The sequence below is a fragment of the Scyliorhinus torazame genome, chromosome 21 (assembly GCF_047496885.1).
Source record: "Scyliorhinus torazame isolate Kashiwa2021f chromosome 21, sScyTor2.1, whole genome shotgun sequence".
Classification (NCBI taxonomy): domain Eukaryota; kingdom Metazoa; phylum Chordata; class Chondrichthyes; order Carcharhiniformes; family Scyliorhinidae; genus Scyliorhinus; species Scyliorhinus torazame.
This window is the reverse complement of record NC_092727.1, coordinates 24,438,234-24,459,777: the sequence shown is the minus strand read 5'-3', so window position 1 is coordinate 24,459,777 and position 21,544 is coordinate 24,438,234. Positions and strand designations below refer to the sequence as shown.

The following is a 21,544-nucleotide window of genomic DNA, read 5'->3' as shown; positions in this document are numbered from 1 at the left end:
GTAGAAATTTCCGCTATAAAGCTTAATATACATTGGATTTATCTTTTAAGCACCTTTGTGAAAGTCATTGGAAGCCAGAGAAAGCAGGTAGTAAGAGAAACTTTGCTACAAGTTCAGTGAAAGAGTGCTTAAATCAATTTTTGTTAAAGCAGGGAACATTGGATTGGGTCCAACATGCTTCATAATGTAAAAGCATTCTTTCACCCTGCATGTACATCTACAACCATATCACAGATGAGAAAATAAGCAGGTAGCATTATTCGAAGAGATTTTCAACTTGTAATGTCTATCGTATTGCGTACCATTCATCTATTATAAAAGCCATCCAATTTTCATTACCATAGAAATTATGGTAATGAATACCAGGAATAGTGAGGGCATTCACAACGCCCATCTTACAAGCTGACACATGGTGGAAGTTGACGTCCTTGTTCCATTGAAAACTACATTTGCCACTGAAATTTAAACCATTATTTGCTGAAGATGATGTGTTCAAGTTGCAAGCTAAGGCATGCATAACCTTTAGACTCAAGGCATTTTAAATATTCATTGATAGGATGTAGGTGTTGCTGGCAAGGCCAGCATTTGTTGCCCATCCCTTGTTGCTGACATCCACTATTTGTGGTGAATGTTAAAGTCCCCAAACCAGAGTACATTCTGTGCCCTTATTACCTTCAGTGCTTCTTCTAATTGGTGTTTAACATGGAGGAGTACTGATTTGTCACCTGAGGGTGGAGGGGGGAAGTGTTGGGGAATATAGGTGATAATCAGCAGGAGGTTATCTTGTCTATGTTTAAGCAGGTACCATGAGACTTTGTGGGGTCCAGACTCAACATTAAGGAATCCCAGGACAACTCTCTCCTGACCATATACCAATTTTTTGCCACCTCTACGGGGTCTGTCCAGTTGGTGGGACAGGGAATAACCAGGGATGGTAATGGCGGTGTCTGGGACATAGTCATACTTCATGGAATCATGACTTACAATGTCAGGCTGTTGCTTGACTAGCCAGTGGGACAGCTCTCTAAATTTTGGCACAAGTCCCCAGGTGTTAGTAAACAGATCTTTGCAAGGTCAACAAGGTTGGGTGTGCCATTGTTGTTTCCAGTGCCAGGTTCAATGCCAGGTGGTTCCTTTGGTTTCATTCCTATTTTAATTTTCTGTAGAGGTTTGATGCAACTGAGTGGCTTGCAGGCCAATTAGGATTGGATCTCTGGATTATCAGTCCAGTGATATTGCCATTTTGTCACCGCCTATCCCGAATGCCATCCATAAACCAAGCCTGACCATAATGCTGCAGAAATGTTTTTTGAAAGTTGACAACTTAAATGACACTTTAAATTTTCCTTAATCTTAAATACAAATTCCCGTAGACATTACAGCATTTAACATTAATCCCAGCCACTGGAACATGTGCAGCGGGATTCTCCGGAATCGGCGCGATGGCCCGACACCGGCGTCAAAAACGGTGCAAACCACTCCGGCATCGGGCCGACCGGAAGTAGCGGAATCCTAGGTGGACGTTGAAGGGGTTGGCGCCGCGCTAGCCGGCGCCGAAGGGACTGCGCGAGTCCGCGCATGCGCCAAAGGGCCGGCGTGATCCCGCACATGTAAGGAACTGCCGGTGTATTCTGGCGCATGCGCAGGGGGGTGTCTTCTCCGCGCCGGCCATGGGGGAGCCCTACAGGGGCCAGTGCGGAAGGAAGAGTGCCCCCATGGCACAGGCCCGCCGGTGGATCCCGATCGCAGCCAGGCCACAGTGGGGGCCCCCCACACCCACCCCTGCAAGGACCACCCCAGCCGACGTACCTGCCGTGTGGGACCATGTCTAATCCACGCCGGAGGGATTGGCCAAAAACAGATGGCCGCTTGGCCCATCGGGGCCCGGAGAATTGCCGGAGGGGGGGGTGCGCTGCCAACGGCCCCCGACTGGCGTGGCGTGAACCCCGCCCCTGCCCGAAAACTGGCGCTGGAGAATACGGCAGCCGGCATCGGGGCGGGATTCGCGCCGCCCCCCGTGGATTCTCCGTCCCGGCGGGGGGTCGGAGGATCCCGCCCGTGATTCATGACAAATATTCCTCTATCTTCAGTTGATCTGTGTTCTGAGTTGCAAATTTTGCATGGATTATCACGGATTTTAGTCATTGAGATGATCCCAAGATATCGGTTCAACATGTCGTCTAATGCCATATAGCATGTGTTAGATTGTATGAAGAACTTTTTAACATTGATCCTAATTTTGCATTTCACGCAGTTGAACCTATACCTTTTTGCGTTATTCTCACAATTTCATTCAATGTCTTTTTTCAGTTGTACCTTGTCCATCGCATTTAGTCTCTGATATACCCTTATAAAACCTGAATAAAGTCTGATTCATTTATTTTTGTCTCAATGAGCAGGAATAAAGATAGTCGAGGAAGACAATTAAATAGATGCGTCACTAGCAAGAAAAGTCACAGATAAAGGAACAAGGGCTACATGTGACCAAAAGAACGGACACTGCAGTGCTTATAGTTTAACTCATAAATGGGTAGAATTAGAAGCCCTTGTGTCTTAGGGAAGTATAGATTGAATAGCTTCAACTGAAATGGGTTAGGAGTGGATACTGGACAAATCTATAATTGCATTCGAAAGGATAGAATAGATTTGGGAGGGTAACAATATTGGTAAAAAAAAAACAAATATATACATAGAACATAGAACAATACAGCGCAGTACAGGCCCTTCGGCCTACGATGTTGCACCGAAACAAAAGCCATCCAACCTACACTATGCCATTATCGTCCATATGTTTATCCAATAAACTTTTAAATGCCCTCAATGTTGGCGAGTTCACCACTGTAGCAGGTAGGGCATTCCACGGCCTCACTACTCTTTGCGTAAAGAACCTACCTCTGACCTCTGTCCTATATCTATTACCCCTCAGTTTAAAGTTATGTCCCCTCGTGCCAGCCATATCCATCCGCGGGAGAAGGCTCTCACTGTCCACCCTATCCAATCCCCTGATATGCGGTAGAGAGAACTAGTGTACAGACGAAAGAGGTTCAAACTGAATGGAAATCAAGGATTTAAGAAATCGATTATGTAATAACAGGTTGTAGCAGGGAGATGAAAAGCACACAATAACCACTCCTATTGTGGCAGATAAACATCAGCAACGATTTGGACTAAATGACCTGTTTTCACATTTTGACTTCAAATAATCTTTATTATACTCTGAAAAATGCCCCTTTACTTACGTTGATTTCATCTCCAATTCAACTGCCAAATATAACTATTCTTGTCACCCATTAATGCACGATTTAGTATTGTATCAAGAACACTTATTAGGTGTTGGAATGTTACTGTATGACATTCTGGTCGTTCCCTTTCGTAGAAGTAAGTGATTAATTTTCTCGGAAATTTATTTAATGCTTCCCCTACCTGCTCTCCCAGTGGCAGGGTAATTTGGTAATATCACATATTGCATCACGGGAAAATAAAGACCTATTTAACCTGTTCAAAGTCCACCCAGTCTGGTTCCGTAGATTTGAAACACTAATTTACGGAGTGGTCAAATAATAATAATCTTTATTATTGTCACAAGTAGGCTTACATTAACACTGCAATGAAGTTACTGTGAAAATCCCCCAGTCGCACACTCCGGCACCTGTTCGGGTACACAGGGGGAGAATTCAGAATATCCAATTCACCTAACAAGCACATCTTTCAGGACTTGTGGGAGGAAACCGGAGCACCCGGAGGAAACCCACGCAGACACGGGGAGAACGTGCAGAATCCGCACTGACAGTGACTCAAGAGAAAATCAAACCCGGGACACTGACGCTGTGAAGCAACAGTGCTAACCTCTGTGCTACATGCCGCCCAAATGTTGTATTCCTCACCACAACACAGTACAATGAGGAATCAACATTAATCTTCCAGAGGTGGCACAGGAGGCTAAAATGGGCTGAGATCCCTGTCCCTCATTAGCTGTGACCAAATGTGCATTGACTCATCTTTGCTTACCTCTGGCTCCTGCTCGCTCATACTCTGTGAATTATCGCACATGCACTCTTTCCCTGCCCTCAACATCCACCATTCAAAATCTATCATGCTAGATGCATCGGAGTTGTTTCTTGGCGATGTTATATTGAAGGATATGGCTTGTAATGAGATGCATTCCCTGAACTCTAACAGAGATTTATACAGTACATCGAGTGAGATAGGAATATATGTTGCAGTGCTGTCCTGATGTCGCCTCTTCAGATTTAAAATTATGTCAAACAGTTGACAAGAAAGTGCACTCCAGCTTATTATTTGGTTCCATTGAATAATTAGGATGAGGAAAAGAAGCTTGATGAGTTTGAAACAAACTACAAGCAGAGGCTAAACCTCCTCCTGCAAACCCCCCCCCCGGCTTCCACTACCTCTCAGCCTTTGATTTCTTGGATTGTCGAGGGGAATGTCTTTTTATCAACATGTACCTCATTGCAAAATGCTGGTACAATGGAACAACCACAAGATCTAAGTTACAGTTACATTGACTATTAAACGCAGGGTTGCAGATAGAAAAATTAACAAAAAAAGTAAATGTGGTTGAGTTTTTTATCTGGACATTAAATACAAAAACAGGGAGGTGATGATATATCTTCTAAGGACATTGATTAAACCAGTCATCTTCCCAGTTTGGAGAATGGGATTATAAAGATGAATGTATAGTCAGGAAAAAGGTGCAATGTGTCATAATATCTACTCATGTATATACTGAAGTGCAGACAGGCAGTGATTGACATACAGGACGACCAATAAGCACACAACACAGTGCAGCCAATCACCAGGCAGGACACTACCACTATAAAGCCAGAGGGCACTAGGTTTCCCGCTCTCTCTGGACCCAGCCACTGAGACAGTCAGAGTCCACGAGCTAGCCAGTGCAAACACCATGTGGTAGCTAGTAAGTCTGGTCAGGCTAATACAAGGTCTCCAGTCAGTTCAGTCTAGTGTCGACCCACAGCTGAACATGTCTATCAGTTCTATCGTTGAATAAAACAGTGTTGGATTTTCTCCAGTGTTAGACGTCTGCTTCTATCTTCCGTGCATCAAATGCAGTCCACATCGAACCAGTCAGCCTAACACATCATGGTACAGGAGTGATACTGATATTGACGGACCTACCTCGAGTGAATCAGCATTGACTAGCAAGCAGCCATCCGGTGAAATGGAAAACATCCAGCCTCCTCCGCAGCTCTGCATCTCCGGCAACCTAGACGTCGTCCAGCCTCCTATGCAGCAGCGCATCTCCGGCAACCTCGGCACCAATTGGAAGATCTTCAAGCAAAATTTCCTCTTGTACATCGAGGCCTCCGACGTCGAAGCAGCATCGGATGCCAGATCAATCGCGCTATTTCTCTCAACAGCGGGGGACCACGCCATCCACTTCTACAACTCCCTTATGTTCACTGAAGGCGAAGACAAAACAAAATTCAAAACAGTCCTGCTGAAGTTTGACAGCCACAGCGACATTGAAGTGAATGAGAGCTTTGAACGGTATGTTTTCCAGCAGAGGCTTCAGGGTAAGGATGAACCTTTTCAGTCCTTCATGACCCATCTCCGCATCCTAGTGCAGTCATGTAACTATGACCCGACGGCTGATTCCATGATCCGGGATCAGATCGTTTTCGGGGTCCACTCTGACTCCCTTCGGCAGCAGCTCCTGAAAGTCAAACAGTTGACCCTCCCTGTCGCTATCGAGACGTGCATTGTCCATGAGCATGCTAAGAATCGTTACTCCGACATCAGGGCGGCAGAAACTGCGAAGCTGGCCTCCCAGGAGGCGGAACGGGTGCAGGCCATTGCACAGATGCAGGGCCTGAGCATCGAGGAGAGTGGCCGTTTTGCGCCCTTTTCCAGGGTCCCTGCGCATGCGCGCCACGACTGAGTGGACGACGAGGCCGACAACCCGACTGCGCAGGTCGTACGTTGACCGACCACACTGCGCATGCGCGATGGCGCACGGAACGCGCTGACGTCGGCGTCATGACGTGTCCGAATTGTGGCTCCGCCCATTTAAAGCGGCAATGTCCGGCAAAAGGATGCCGGTGTCTACAGTGACAAGCTTGGCCACTACCCAGCCCTTTGGGCAATCTGCTCCACCGCTCAGCAGCCAGCGATCCCAGCTGCGGCGCAGAAGTGTCCGCTCAATACAGCAAGGCAGGCCAGATTCCGATCCCAACAGACTCTGATGCTGAGTGCCTCAAGTCCCTGCACCGGGTGGGCATCATAAATACACATGCGCTGCCTTCCACCACAACGGCGCAACGCCTATCCATCCTCAGTGTGGATCCCGACGACGAGTGGTGTGCTGTCTTCACAGTTAACAAGGCTCGCATCCGGTTCAAACTGGACACCGGCGCATCGGCGAACCTCATCTCAAAATCCGACCTCGACACCATCCGTGCCAGACCAAGCATTCTTCCACCAGCCTGCCAGCTCCTTGGCTACAATGGCAATGCCATAGCTGCCAGTGGCTCGTGTCAACTAGCGATATCCAACAAGGCGATCAAGGCGACGCTGCGGTTTGAAATCGTCGGACCTGACAGAGCATCCCTGCTTGGTGCTCGTGCCTGCAAGCTCCTGAACCTGGTTCAGTGAGTCCACACCATGTCATCATCACCGGTGACGGCCTCACCTGATGGTAACTTGCAAGCCGACATAGATTACATTATCACGCAGTACCACAGCGTATTCGATGGATGGGCACGCTCCCATACCGATATAAATTGCTGCTCAAGCCGAACGCCACCCCTGTAATTCATGCACCGCGCCGGGTGTCGGCACCCCTCAAGGATCGTCTGAAGAAGTAATTACAGGACCTCCAAGACCAGGCCATCATATCAAAGGTCACAGAGCCCACAGACTGGGTCAGCTCCATGGTCTGCGTAAAGAAGCCATCAGGGGAGCTTCGCATTTGCATTGACCCGAAGGATGTAAACCGCAACATCATGCGGGAGCATTACCCAATACCAAAACGTGAAGAGTTGACCAGTGAAATGGCGCATGCCAAATTCTTTACTAAGCTGGACGCCTCCAAGGGTTTTCGGCAAATACAGCTCGACGCGGCCAGTCGCAAGCTGGGCACGTTCAACACCCCGTTCGGTCGCTACTGCTACAACCGGATGCCCTTTGGCATCATATCTGCCTCCGAAGTATTTCACCGCATCATGGAGCAGATAATGGAGGGCATCGAGAGGGTGTGAGTATACGTTGACGACGTAATCATCTGGTCCACAACGCCCCAGGAACACATCGCTCGCCTCAAGCAGGTATTCCAGAGAATTCATGAACATGATCTCCAGCTCAACAGGGCCAAGTGCTCATTTGGTCAATCTGATATTAAGTTCCTCGGTGACCACATTCTGCGGCAGGGCGTGCGGCCAGATGCCGACAAGGTCTCGGCGATCAACGCCATGAAGACCCCGGAGGACAAGAAGGCGGTCCTCCGCTTCCTCGGGATGGTCAACTTCCTGGGGAAATTCATTCCCAATATGGCATCCCACACCACGGCCCTCCGCCATCTCGTCAAGAAGTCAACGGAATTTCACTGGCTGCCCACGCATGAAGAGGAATGGCGTGAGCTAAAAGCAAAGTTCACCACAGCCCCGGTTCTAGCGTTCTTCGACCCAACCAAGGAAACCAAGATATCAACTGATGCAAGCCAGGACGGCATTGGGGCGGTGCTCCTTCAGCGAGATGACTCCACGCCCTGGGCTCCAGTGGCGTATGCCATGACGCCCACTGAGCAACGGTATGCTCAGATTGAGAAAGAGGGTCTGGGCCTCCTGTCAGGGATAGTCAAGTTTCACAACTACGTTTATGGCCTGCCAAAATTCACGGTAGAAACGGACCACAGGCCTCTAGCCCATATAATCCAAAAGGATTTAAATGACATGACACCTCGGTTACAGCGAATTCTTCTTAAGCTACGCCGCTATGATTTTGAACTTGTCTACACGCCAGGCAAAGAGCTGATCATTGCAGTTGCCCTATCCAGGTCCATTACCACACCTTGTGAACAAAGTGACTTCATCTGCCACATATAAGCGCAAGTGCAGTTGTGTGCCACCAACCTTCCGGCCTCTGACGAACGGGTGGTCCAAATTCGTGAGGAGACGGCCAAGGATCCTCTGCTGCAGTGTGTGATGCAGCACCTTGCCAATGGCTGGCAGAAGGGACAATATCCCCAGTTCTATAACGTAAAAGATAACCTGACGGTGGTGGAGGGAATCCTTCTGAAACTCGACAGGATCGTAATTCCTCAGAGCATGCGGGCTATGGTGCTGGGCCAACTCCATGAGTGTCACTTTGGAGTCGAGAAATGCCGACGCAGCGTTCGGGAGGCGGTCTATTGGCCGGGCATCAGCCAGGACATTGCCGACACAGTCCTCAACTGCCCTACCTGTCAGAAGTTTCAACCAGCTCAACCCAAGGAAACAATACAGCAGCACGAGATCTGACCTCTCCGTGGTCCAAAGTAGGTGTAGACCTTTTCCACGCCAAGGGGCATGACTACGTACTCCTGGTCGACTACTTCTCCAGTTACCCAGAGGTGATGAAACTGTCCGACCTCACGTCGAAGGTGGTAATCAAAGCCTGCCAAGATACGTTCGCCAGGCATGGGATACCGCTCACGGTAATGAGCGACAACGGTCCTTGCTTTTACAGCCAGGAATGGTCTGATTTTGCACAGTCCTACAACTTCCGTCACGTAACCTCCAGTACCCACTACCCGCAGTCAAACGGGAAGGCCGAGAAAGTGGTCCATATTGTAAAGCTGTGCAAAGCTGCAGACTCAGGCTCCGACTTCAACCTGGCACTGCTGGCTTACAGGGCAACCCCACTGTCCACTGGGTTGTCTCCAGCACAGATGCTCATGAATCGCACTCTGAGGGCCACAGTTCCAGCTATCCATGTTCCAGACCTTGACCACCTCACGGTCTTACAAAAAATGCAGCAGTCACGGGCCCAACAAAAAGCCACATACGATGCTCATGCCACGGATCTGCCCGAGCTGACCCCCAATGATCACGTTTGTGTCCAGTTGCCTGAGGGCGGCTGGTCAGCCACAGCTGTTGTGATCAAACAAGTGGCCCCAAGATTGTTCCTTGTCCGCATGGCTGATGGCTCCCTGTGCGGCGCAATAGAAGGACACTGCAAAGAGTTCCACGCCCGCTACCTGACCGAAGTGCCCCGCCGCCTACGATGCGTCCTCCAGACGTACCCTACCACGAGGCCACCGATCTACCAACAATCCTGCCGGCGCACGCGACCTCCGCGATGGCAGCGATCCCGCCTATCCAAGTGCAGGCGGCTCCTGATCCACCTCTGCGGTGATCGACAAGAATTCGGCGTCCACCACAAAGACTCTATAGACTGAACTTTTGTACATTTTGTGACTTCATCGCTTTAACCTCTGTAAATATTGTTTCGTTTGCCATGTATCTGCACTATCAACACCTTCTTATGTATATACGTTCATCTAGACACCTTTTGTGTATAGTCAGGCACATATATATATGTACGCTCACACAGCCTAGTATTTATCTAAAAAAAGAAAGGGGGGGGAGATGTCATAATATCTACTCATGTATATACTGAAGTGCAGACAGGCAGTGATTGACATACAGGATGACCAATAAGCACACAACACAGTGCAGCCAATCACCAGACAGGACACTACCACTATAAAGCCAGAGGGCACTAGGTTTCCCGCTTTCTCTGGACCCAGCCACTGAGACAGTCAGAGTCCACGAGCTAGCAAGTGCAAACACCATGCGGTAGCTAGTAAGTCTGGTCAGGCTAATACAAGGTCTCCAGTCAGTTCAGTATAGTGTCGACCCACAGCTGAACATGTATATCAGTTCTATCTTGGAATAAAACAGTGTTGGATTTTCTCCAGTGTTAGACGTCTGCTTCTAGCTTCCCTGCATCGAGTGCAGTCCACATCGAACCAGTCAGCCTAACACATCACATGCAGATTCGCTAAAACAATACCAAGGTTATGAGGGCTCAGTTATTCTGAAACATGTGGAAAAACTAGGGATGGAATTCCCCAAAGTCTCTGCTGCTGTAGTTTACGCCTCCGTAAGGGGAATCACTCCATGTTAGCACTCCCGCCCACAGGGCTAGGCTGGAATCTTCCGATATTTTGTGTCAGTCCCAGTGAGGAAAATAGGGAAAATCCCGTCAGCGGGAAAACTCGGTGTGCATTCAGCCTCTTTAACAAATTTTGTTTCCACATGTTTCATGTCGCGTTCATGGCAGCTTTCCTCTGATTCCCTCGCCCCGGGAAAACTTAATCTCCGCAATCAGTGGGGCTTTTAAACGCCTCCCCTGCCCCTTCCCAACCTTGCCCCTCGCCGGAGATGTGGTAATCCTCACGTTAAATCACCACCAGTCAGCTCTCCCACTCAAGGGGGACTTTACTCCCCAGCACTTGTTCCAGGTGTGGGAGGGAGAATATGGCTGGAGTCCCAAAAATTGGTTTCACACCGGTGTGAATTTACAGCGGGACCTTCTGGTGCTTCCCGCCGTGGTGGGCCAGAAAACCAACGTAACGTGATTACATCACGGGTGAGGGAGATCTCAAAGTGAGATCTCCGTGGCACAAATCCCATTATGGCTTAACACAAGATTTAGCAGCCAAAATGGGATTTGTACCTGCAGCGAACCGACCCAGAGAGCCACGGCCCATATTATCACCACACCTTCTTAGACTTTTCTTTGTACTTATCATAGAAACTTAGCATCTTACAGCAAGGAAGAAGGCCACTCAGCTCATTGGGTCCGTGCTTTTGAAGGGCAATCTAGAGATTCTCCACCCCTCTTTTTCATCTGCCTGCAATTCTTTGTCCTTCCAAGTATTTGAATTTTGTTCTAAGCAAGATTTTGTCAAAATATTTGAACTTCTGAATTAGTGTGATCTGAAGTGGCTTTGTTAGTGGAACTACGTTGGCATGCATACAGGCAATTCAGACATCCCATTCATTGTATTCATCAGAAATTGTACCTCACTTTTACAGCTGGAATTCAACGCACTTAAGTTGTATTTCGCATCTGCTGTTTCGTCCATTGCTTTTTACCGAGATAAAAAGAAAAGTTCACAACATTTCCGAAATCAGAGTTTGTCCCATGGGAATAAAGCCCTGGTTAAAGCTTCACTTAAAAAGTTAACAAAATTTGTAATTGAATTTTATTTTGCCCTACAGTAGGACAGGACCCACCAGGTGAAATTGGAAGCAAATAGTGACATCCTAAGTTGTGTGTGTGCAAACCTAGCAATCTGCATGCTTTCACCTAACCAAACCAATCTGATTGACTGAATCCTATTGCCAATGTCACTGCATTCCTTTCTGATGGATGCTCTATATAGAACCATAGAATCCCTACATTGCAGAGGGAGGCCATTCAGGCCCTTGAATCTGTGCTGACCCTCTGAACGAGCACCCTACCTAGGCCCACTCCCCTGCCCTATCCCGGTGACCCCCACCTAACTTGAACATCTTTGGATACTAAAGGGCAATTTTGGCATGGCCAATCCCCCTAACCTGCACACCTTTGGACTATGGGAGGAAACCGGAGCTGCCGGAGGAAACCCACACATGTGCTGGGGGAACGTGCAAACTCAACACAGTCACCCAAGGCCGGAATTGAACCCGGGTCCCTGACGCTGTGAGGCAGCAGTGCTAACCACTGTGCCTGAAGATGACCAAATAAACAAAAGGGCCAGAATTCTCCAGCCGTTGGGATTCCCTGTTCCTGCTGGCAGTGCAACCCCGCTCGCAGGTTTCCTGGTGGCTTGAGGTGGCTTCACTGGGAAATCCCTTTGACAAGCAGCGGGAGTAGTGAATCCCATTGCCAGCGCGTGGCACGCTGCCGAGAAACACGCGGCTGGGGGACCGAAGAATCCCCCCCAGGTACCTTATTTTGCCTAATGTCATCGTATATTCTTTTGAAAAAGTTCAACTTTCACATGCCACACTCAACCCCTTTCTCACCAAACTTACCTTTTATTACTTTTGTAATGTATTTTTAAAAACTGCTCTGACCTGCATGCGAGTTATATTCCTTTCATTGGGTGAACCCAAGATCACAATGCTACCACTTCCACCCATAAACTAAAGTAATGGGGAAATCACCTGATTGAGCAGCAGATGAACGATGGTGAAAAACATCCCTGGGGTTCAAATCTGCATTATTCGTTTTCTGGATGTTGTGTTGATGAATCTGTACACCATTTACCTCCGCCTCCAAGTCATAGTGCAAAGGGCAATCACTGGCAAGCATTACATTTTCTGAAACAGATTAAAAGATTTGCAAAGCTAAACCGTAGCTTTAACGTGTGTTTATTTATCTGGACAAATCAGTTAGCTTGAAGCTTTGCTCGCTCATTTTTCACCAATGGTTTACTTCACAGAAGCACCACTCGGATTGGAAGCCTGAGATGAGATTACCATCTGATAGTGAATATGTTATTCTCGCAAATCTGGAGTGGAACTCGGAGTATGAAGTTTATGTCGTGGCCGAGAATCAGCAAGGCAAGTCCCAGGCTGGATCTGTCTCCTTCCGGACGTCGGTCGAACCCACTGTCATTCCAGGTACAATTTTCAGCTGCTTCAAATATTATTTGCATTAAATCTTGCAAAGACGCTGCATCCCCAAATCTAGTCATGCTCGTAAAATTGAATACCACATCATCTGGTGTTCCATCAGCTTGTGTATCAGATATCTTCAATTTAATTAATTTATTTCACGGAAGTTTTTTTTTAACCAGATTGTACTTTTCTACACGTCTTTTTTTTTAAACGAAAGCACTTCATTTTCAGATCATATTTTTGTACTTCCCGACTGATTTGTGGCAAGAAACCTTGGCTTGCAATCCAATATCATGGGTACAGCCACTAACACAATATGAAATTAGAATCTTCCACTGGGACAGAGTGCAAGGACACAGTGAGGGACAAATGCAACAGATAGTTATTCGCTTCAGTACTTTGACAATCGGGCTTTCTCTGGCAGTTTATGATTATCTCACTCAACAGGCGGAATCCTATGTCCTAACACATGGCTTGTTTGGTGGTGGGGGAGCATTTAATCAGGCAGGAGGATGGTGAATCGGCATCCTGCCTCCAACCCAATTGGGTACATAATGGAAGGCCCATGGATAGCCTTCCCACCCCGCTGCCAATTGAAAGTCGTAAGTGGCCAATTAATGGTCTAAACCCAGCTGTGGGGTGGGTGCCTTACCGTACAAGGAGCATGACAAGCAAACTCTGATGCGTTTGCCTGCTGGTTTCCAGGATGTTGAGGGTGGGGTGGTGGGGTTAGGGGGTGCTCATTCGAAGATACTTGGTGCCTGATCGGGAAACCTGGCATCGGGTGTGGGGTGAGGCTGGTGAGAGCCACCCCATCCCCACTGTCGACCACTGCTCCCCCAAACACTCCTCCCCCACAACCCTTCTCTCTCTTCCCCCCCCCCCCCCCATTACTCACCTTTGATCTGGGATCCAGCGCCGACCTTGAAGCTTTGATGGATGTCATACTGTCAGCAGCTATTCCCTCCCTGATGGCGTTGCCATTCGATAGAGCTACCAGCCTCTGATTGGCCAGGAGGTGGGCAGGATTTCCATCCAACAATTTGTATGCCTGTGTGAATGATCCCTAACTTAAATCAACAGAAGCTCAGCTGTCAGCTGTTTAAGATGAGGCTGGTCCAAGACCCATGTCTGAAGTCTGCACAGCAACAAGACGAGTGCCTCAAAATTTAAAAGTAGCTATCCTATAAAATAAACCAAATCCCCTGAAATGGAGCAGCGTTTCAAATCACCACACTAGCAGCAGGGAAACAGTAGGAGTTGTGGGAAACTTGCATTGTTATTGCAAGCAGTATGATCAAAAGAATGAACTGAGGATAAGAAAAACATCCACACATGTAAAACCATTTTTATTTAATATCTTGCAAAAGCAGGATCTTTGACAAACTTTTAAGTTGTAAAATTTGCAATTAAATCTGCTGTGTGGAGCTTATTGTTTTTGTTTTCCAAATTTCCATCAGTATTAACAATCATTTTTAGTTAAATGTAATTGCAGTAATATTCCAGATTTCAGTGATACAGTTTCCCTCATCGCACTGAACTGCAGATTGCTGATGGCAATAGGTTCAATTGAATTATATGCATCCTCTTTGACAATTTTATACCCTCAACTCCTTAAAGTGGTTACTGATGCGTCCTAAGGTTACTGGTGCTACGTGAGTGGTGATTGTACTGTTTGAACATTACAAAGTCACCAGTGCTATCTGTATCCAGCTGAAGAATATATTCTACTAATAAACCTTATGCTGTGGTCATCTTTGGAACAGGAAATGGCAGCTGGCATCTCATTGTTCTTATTTTGCCGAGGCTCCTGGTTTTGGTGTAAAACCTGCTGGGGTGTTTACTTTTTTGCAAGTGATAAATTGTAAGATTACAGTTTCATCACAGGTTATTGGCTGTTGTCCCAGGTCCTTGGATTGCTTGTTACCGTTCTTGTTTATCCAGCAATACCAATTTTCTGTGAATCAGATCACAGGATTTTCATTGGCAAGAATTAGACCAAAGATAATTTTACAATTATTTTATAAGTTTACAGTGTGCCCAGGCAATCTGAGTGAATGCAAGATTTCCTTAAGGTATAAAGGACGATATTTTCCTCTGTATCTAAAATTTAACAAGCAAGGCGATTTATTGCTGCTATAGTTTAGCTCCTGTGGAAAAATGTTTATGACAATTAGCGGCAAAAATAATTGTTCACGATAAAGCATACAAAATGATTTTAGAATTATTACACAGAGCTGTGAATTGATTATTTAAAGAGCGGGATTTATTTGTATTGGACCCAAATGTAAAGAAACCATGCTGGGATAAATAACATTGAAAAATTACATTTTTGAATAAAAGGTATTTTTGTCAAAGGGAATTTTAAAGAAATTCTGTGGTAACATGTCCTTGAGAGTACCAACATATTTTACTAGTTGTGTAGTTCCTATTTCAAGTTCAATAGAATTTGATAAATGCAGTAGTAACTAGTGATAACATACAAATGATCTTATATAATATGCATACATTATATCATTATATCTGCATACGGCTGGTTTTAGTGGCTATTTGGCAGCTCTATCATAGTTTAAATAGTCCATGAAATATCTATCAAGGCTATATTAGAAACTTCTGTAAAAGAATTAAAGAAATTCCAAAATGTTTGAGCATCTTCTGTCATAGGTTTGTTCACCATGAAAGATAATGGAGGTTTCCCAGCAGTATCTGTGTAATAGATTAATTGTCGTGCATTCTTTGTAAGATGATGACTACAATGCAAAGAGCCTGGCCATTTGTGTGTTTTGGGTTCAGTGTCCCTGGAACATTGCACAGTTGCATTCTGACTGGCTGGTTTACTTCAGTCATGGAAGCAGATTCAGTAATAAATTTCAGTGGAGAATTAGATGAGTAGTGAAGTGGAAATTTTTTCGGGGACGCGGGGAACGAGGAGGGGAGAGGAGTGAATTGGAGCGCTCTTTCGGAGTGCAGTCACAGGCGCCATGGGCTAAATAACCTCCTTTGTGCTGCGCCATTCTACGATACAATGATGGTGCACAACTATTTGCAGCAAAACATTTATCCTTTTCGATGTATGATTTATTAAGTTGATGAAATAATCGCTGTTAACACCTTTTGCTTTCAAAAAGAGGAAAATATGGTCCTAACTGTGTCGCCTACTCAGGCACAAAATGATAGTTTTAAAGATAATTAATCATTCAGAAATGTTTTTTATAAAGTAAAGCTTCCTCCTTCAATGATATCAATGAAAGCACTGTGCTGAAACACTTCAGAAATGGCACAAGAAGTGATTAATTGGACTTCTGAATATTTTAATTGTTCTGTAGATGTACTCTTGCGTTCCATGGCTAACGAATTAACACATGAATGTTTTATGGGGATGCAGCAGCGAGTGCTGCAGTTTGCATGACGAGGCTGAACATGTTAACTGGCCTGTTACATCACTAAGGCAGTTACTTACACAATAGCTTGGAGCATGGGCAAGGGAATTGCTTTTCCATGCAGTAGTTGAAAGCCATTTAACTGAATGCAGCTAACATAATGGCAGCAAAATAAGACATAGCATTAATTCCAAATCCTTTCTCACCACCCTTATTCCAGCTTCATGTTGGTCTTTCATTGAAACTACTTATTGTTCCTTTTTGCTCTATTCTGTACTCGCAACCCATTATGTGATCATTCCCATTTTCCCAGCTTATAGTTTTGTGCCTTTTTACCCTGTAACCATGAAATATGATCTTTGACCTAGTGTGCTCTGCTTACAATTAAGCATACTTACTCTTTTATGTTCCACAGATGTTTCTCTAATCTGTTTTATTTCAATTTAACTTTTACACTTTATTTGTTTACCTTAAATTCTTAATTTGGTTTTGTATTTATGATCTTTTTTTCTCTCCCTTCTCTCTCTTATCCCACCCCTTTTCCCTCCCTCCCTTTTTTTTTCTACCTGTCTGTCTTCATATGCATATGTTTCCATTACCCCTCTGCTTTCTTTGAACACTGAATGATTGGACTGGCCATTTTGTTTCACAACTCTTTGCTGCCCTTGGATGGAAATACTTTGGCTACAGCAGCAACTTTGGGTGGTTCATCAATATCATGCACACTCTTCTCATTACTCTTCTCTGCAATTCTAGTTGTTTTGCTGTCTTAGACCCTCAATAAAGGCATGCTGTTTTCTCCCCAGACAGTTCAACACACAATTTTATGCCTTTGCAGTTGCTTCAGATGTATTCGAGTTTTACTCATAAAAAGAATTGTACCATTTTTATTCAAAAGCAAATGAACTGTTCAAACAAAATTACAATTTGAAATCTGTTCTCCTTCATGTGGTTCTTTTGTTCTGCATGTACGTTTAGTTCTCATTTTACCTAAGCTAAGATTGTCTGTCAATTTCTACATTTTTCTTTAGAAGACTATTTCTGTTGACCTGTAATTGCTTTGTTTTGTGAGGATCTGTCATTCCCTGTCACTTCGTTCTATAGTTAGTTATCTCTTCGAATTTCTATCATCTTCATTTTCCTCTTTCAACCACCAAAGTCATTACTATAGCCTGGCAGCCTGATGAATGGAACAAATGCTCGAAGGAATTGGCAACTGTATGTGTGTAAACTGAAGTAAAACCATGGTATAAATATTGTATATTGTATATCTGGAACAGCTACAAGAAATTTCATAGAGGTTATTGTCGGTTTGAAGTTTAATTGAAAAAAAGATTAAAATGTAACTTTTGATTCCAGAATCTAGTTCCAAAACTGATACCTAGGTTGTTTGCTATATTTTGCCAATTGGGATTTTAGTGGTAACGCAAGCACATGCAAAGAAAGCTAATCTCAAGCACACAGCTTGGTTAAATATGCTTAATTTTATACAGCTATGCCAGCATGCACCATACTATCTACAGGAGATTCCGGAAAGTGTGCATAGGTCATTGCTCTAGATATTTAGTAGATATTTTTTTCCAGTGCTTTCTGTAACTAAGCTATTTGTAAACAAATTAAAATAGACTCCGAAGGCCTGACTGCAGTATTGGAGAATTGCCTTAAACGTTGATTCTAATTCAATTGTTTTTACAGATTTTAAAAAGTGCCATAGATAACTAAGAAAATATGGAGGCAGATTGCTACAATTTCCTGAAGAGAGACACGATTGACTAAATTCTATTCCCTTAAGCAAACAGGTTTCATTAAGAAACGATAAATTTTTTAATGTATGCTGATTTTTTTCTGGTTCATGATTTACATCTGTGTTGACATGATGTTTTATGGTGGAGAATTAGATTTTAGATATCCCCCTAACATACAAATCAAGAATAGAGATAAAAGCAATCTGATTTTTTTTAAATTGGAAATGTACATGTCAAGACTGCCAACATCTAAAACCTTGTATTAACATGTGGATCTAAATTTCATCAGAACTGGAAAGTAAGATCATTTATAGAATTGAACAAAGTGAAGGGGCAATTTGGGTTAGTTCTCCCTTTTTTTATCTGCCGACAGGTCTACTGTGTAATTTTGTGTTTATAATGTGGATATGGTCAAAGCTGTGTTTAATTGGTCTTAAATTAGAAATTGTACCCATTTATTAATTGTAATCACCATGCACTGTATCTGCTTTGTTCACATTTGTGTGACCAACAACTTGTTATAAGTTTTTCCGTTTGAACATTTTTTTCATACTTGCATGTTTTCACAGAAATACAGCCATTTAACATGACAAAACAAAACTAAACATGGCAATCAAATAGGAAACGGCTCATTGGATAGCACTGAAAGCAAAACTAATGAATGTAACAATATTTCTAAGTGGCACTTATTCTCACAATACTTCTATTTATTTAACTAATTCCATATTTCTTGAACTAATTGCTGCATAGAACCCAACAAATTCCACAAGGAAACTAAAAGCAAGTGAAATCCCTATTGATTGCCATTGTTTGAACTGTCTGATAGATTAGGATGGAGAAGGACAGTTCATCCAAGTGATTTGTGTTCGGCCATTTTCCTTTGTTATTGTCAAAGAGGTGCACTTACTGAATTTAGCAATGGTATTAGTTCTAAATAACTCGGTACCTTTGCCATGGAAGTGGTTGATGTTTTTAGGTTGAAATCTCAATTATTTGCTACACGTGAGCTGTATCCAGACCATATTTTGTTATTACTAGGCAGGGTGGAAGTTACTAAAAAGCTCAGTTGAGGCATGTCCATGCTTGAATGGAAAATAAATTTGCATTTGGCATACAAAACCTTGCTAAGTATTTGTGCTGTGTTTTATACAAAATAACTAAACACAATATGTTTCTTGTGCACAAGGTAAATTTGCATAAATTCAGGCCTGTGGGTGCTGCAATTAAGAAAACACGAGAACCTAGCACCAAAATCACTTCTGTTTGGCTTTGAAGATACTCTCTTTTTTTGAATGGTGTCATTCTCTGAGATTCATCCTTCTAAGTCCTTTGCAGGCTTAAGGGGCGAATGGCCTACTGCTGCCCCTTATTCGTATGTTGTTTTCTCACTGTGTGCCATTATTTCCAAGTTTTGTAGAAGCTGTGGGATGGATGGAATTATCATTGGTATTGCCAACTTCAGATGAAATCTCTCGTGCGATATTTTAACAGATTCAGTAACCCGTTTAAAGTGAACAGATGTTAAATAGTATAGAGAAACCTCATACAAACTTCATGTTGCTCCTCATTTCCTCAAATGGTTTGAAAAGATGAGTTGGCACTAATAAGCATGAGCAAGCATTCTTCACAGAAATCTATCGGAATTGTCAGGCTATGTGGATTATAAAGAAAGAATAGTGCAGCGATTGTACGAAGGCAACCACATTCACAACTGCACCAACATTGTCAATATGCTTTTCTTTTGGTGGTCGTGCAATGGTATAATTTGATAAGTGAACACTTTTATCCCTTATATGTCCACATTAATGAACTCAATCACATATAGTGCATACTGTAAACTTCTTTAGGAATTTGGTTTAGTTAAAAATGAGCTTTACATTCACATAGAAAATAGGAGCAGGAGGACGTCATTCGGCCCTTCGAGCCTTCTACACCATTCATTCTGATTATGGCTGATCATCCAACTCACTAGCCTTATCCTGCCGTTTCCCCCACAGCCTTTGATCCCCGCTACCCCAAGTGGTATATCTAACTGCTTCTTGAAAACATACAATGTTTTGGCCAAAATTACTTACAGTGGTAACAAATTCCACAGGCTCACCACTCTCTGGGGGAAGACCTTTCTCCTTGTCTCTGTCCTAAATGACCTACCCCGTATCCTCAGACGATGACTCCTGGTTCTGGACACCCTTGCCATTAGGAACATCCTTCTTGCATCTACACTGTCTAGTTCTGTTGGAATTTTATAGACTTCTATAAGATCTCCGCTCATTACCAGAAAATTTAGGCCGGTTAGCCTGACTTCAATCTTGGTAAGATTTTAGAGTTCATTAATAAAGATGATGTGGAGATGCCGGCGTTGGACTGGGGTGAGCACAGTACGAAGTCTTACAACACCAGGTTAAAGTCCAACAGGTTTGTTTCGATGTCACTAGCTTTCGGAGCGCTGCTCCTTCCTCAGGTGAATGAAGAGGTATGTTCCAGAAACACATATATAGACAAATTCAAAGATGCCAAACAATGCTTGGAATGCGACCATTAGCAGGTGATTAAATCTTTACAGATCCAGAGATGGGGTAACCCCAGGTTAAAGAGGTGTGAATTGTATCAAGCCAGGACAGTTGGTAGGATTTTGCAGGCCAGATGGTGGGGGATGAATGTAATGCGACATGAATCCCAGGTCCTGGTTGAGGCCGCACTCACGTGTGCGGAACTTGGCTATAAGTTTCTGCTCGGCGATTCTGCGTTGCCGCGGGTCCTGAAGGCCGCCTTGGAGAACGCTTACCCGGAGATCAGAGGCTGAATGCCCTTGACTGCTGAAGTGTTCCCCGACTGGAAGGGAACATTCCTGCCTGGTGATTGTTGCGCGATGTCCGTTCCTTCCTGGCAAAATCCCGAACCTGCATGTACCTAAACACTTCTCCCTGCTCTAGCCCATACTTCGCTTCCAGCCCCCTCAATCCTGCAAACCGACCCCGAAGAAACAAATCTTTTAGCGTCTTAATCCCCTTCTCTTCCCATTTCCGAAAACTTCCATCCCACCTCCCTGGCTCAAATCTGTTGTTCCCCCTGAATTGGCATTTCCTTGACCCTAAACCCAACCCGAAGTGTTGGCGAAACTGCCTCCAGATTTTCAATGAAGCTATTATTACCGGACTCTCTGAATATTTCCCCGGAGCTTTCGGGAGCGGCGCTGTTGCAAGTGCCTTCAGCCCCGACCCCCTGCACAAACTCTCCTCCATTCTGACCCACTGAGAATCAACCCTTCTGACCCAGCTCCGCACTTTCTCCACGTTCGCCGCCCAGTAGTAGTACAACAGGTTCGGGTGACCCAAACCTCCTGCCTGCCTTGCCCTCTGTAGCAGCACCTGTCCCACTCTGGCCACCTTCCCTCCCCATATGAATGAGGTAACCCTTCCCTCAATCTCCCTGAAAAAAGACTTTGGCAGGAAAATCGGTAGGCATTGAAAAATAAACAGGAATCGTGGCAACACATTCATTTTAACCGCCTGTACCCGACCCGCCAGTGACAGAGGAAGGCCATCCCACCTTGCCAGATCGGCTTTCACTCTCCCCACCAAACTAGTGATGTTGTACCTGCGAAGCCTCCCCCACTCCCGGGCAACCTGCACCCCCAGATACCTAAAATGAGTCCCTGCTCTACGGAATGGCAACCCCCCCCACCGAGAAAGACCCAAATACCCGCAGTAGCTCCAATATTCCTCCTATCGACGCACTCGGTTCCGACACATACAGCAACAAGTCGTCGGCATATAAGGACACCCTA

At 44.9% G+C, this 21,544-nt stretch overlaps 1 protein-coding gene across 14 annotated transcripts in view; it reads left to right on the top strand.

The window, feature by feature from the left end:
- LOC140398222 (neural cell adhesion molecule 1-like) overlaps positions 1-21,544 on the top strand; it is a 625,403-nt gene that overhangs the window by 538,829 nt on the left and 65,030 nt on the right. For 9 of the 14 annotated variants that reach the window (XM_072486624.1, XM_072486625.1, XM_072486623.1 and 6 more), the window contains one exon: positions 12,455-12,635. The exons of 1 other annotated variant lie outside the window; for it this stretch is intronic. In XM_072486624.1, the coding sequence (XP_072342725.1) occupies positions 12,455-12,635 (181 nt within the window). Of the gene's footprint in view, positions 1-12,454; positions 12,636-16,702; positions 17,650-17,707; positions 18,881-21,544 lie in introns of those variants that run through there. 4 more of the 14 variants (XM_072486630.1, XM_072486635.1, XM_072486631.1 and 1 more) reach the window with 3 other exon arrangements.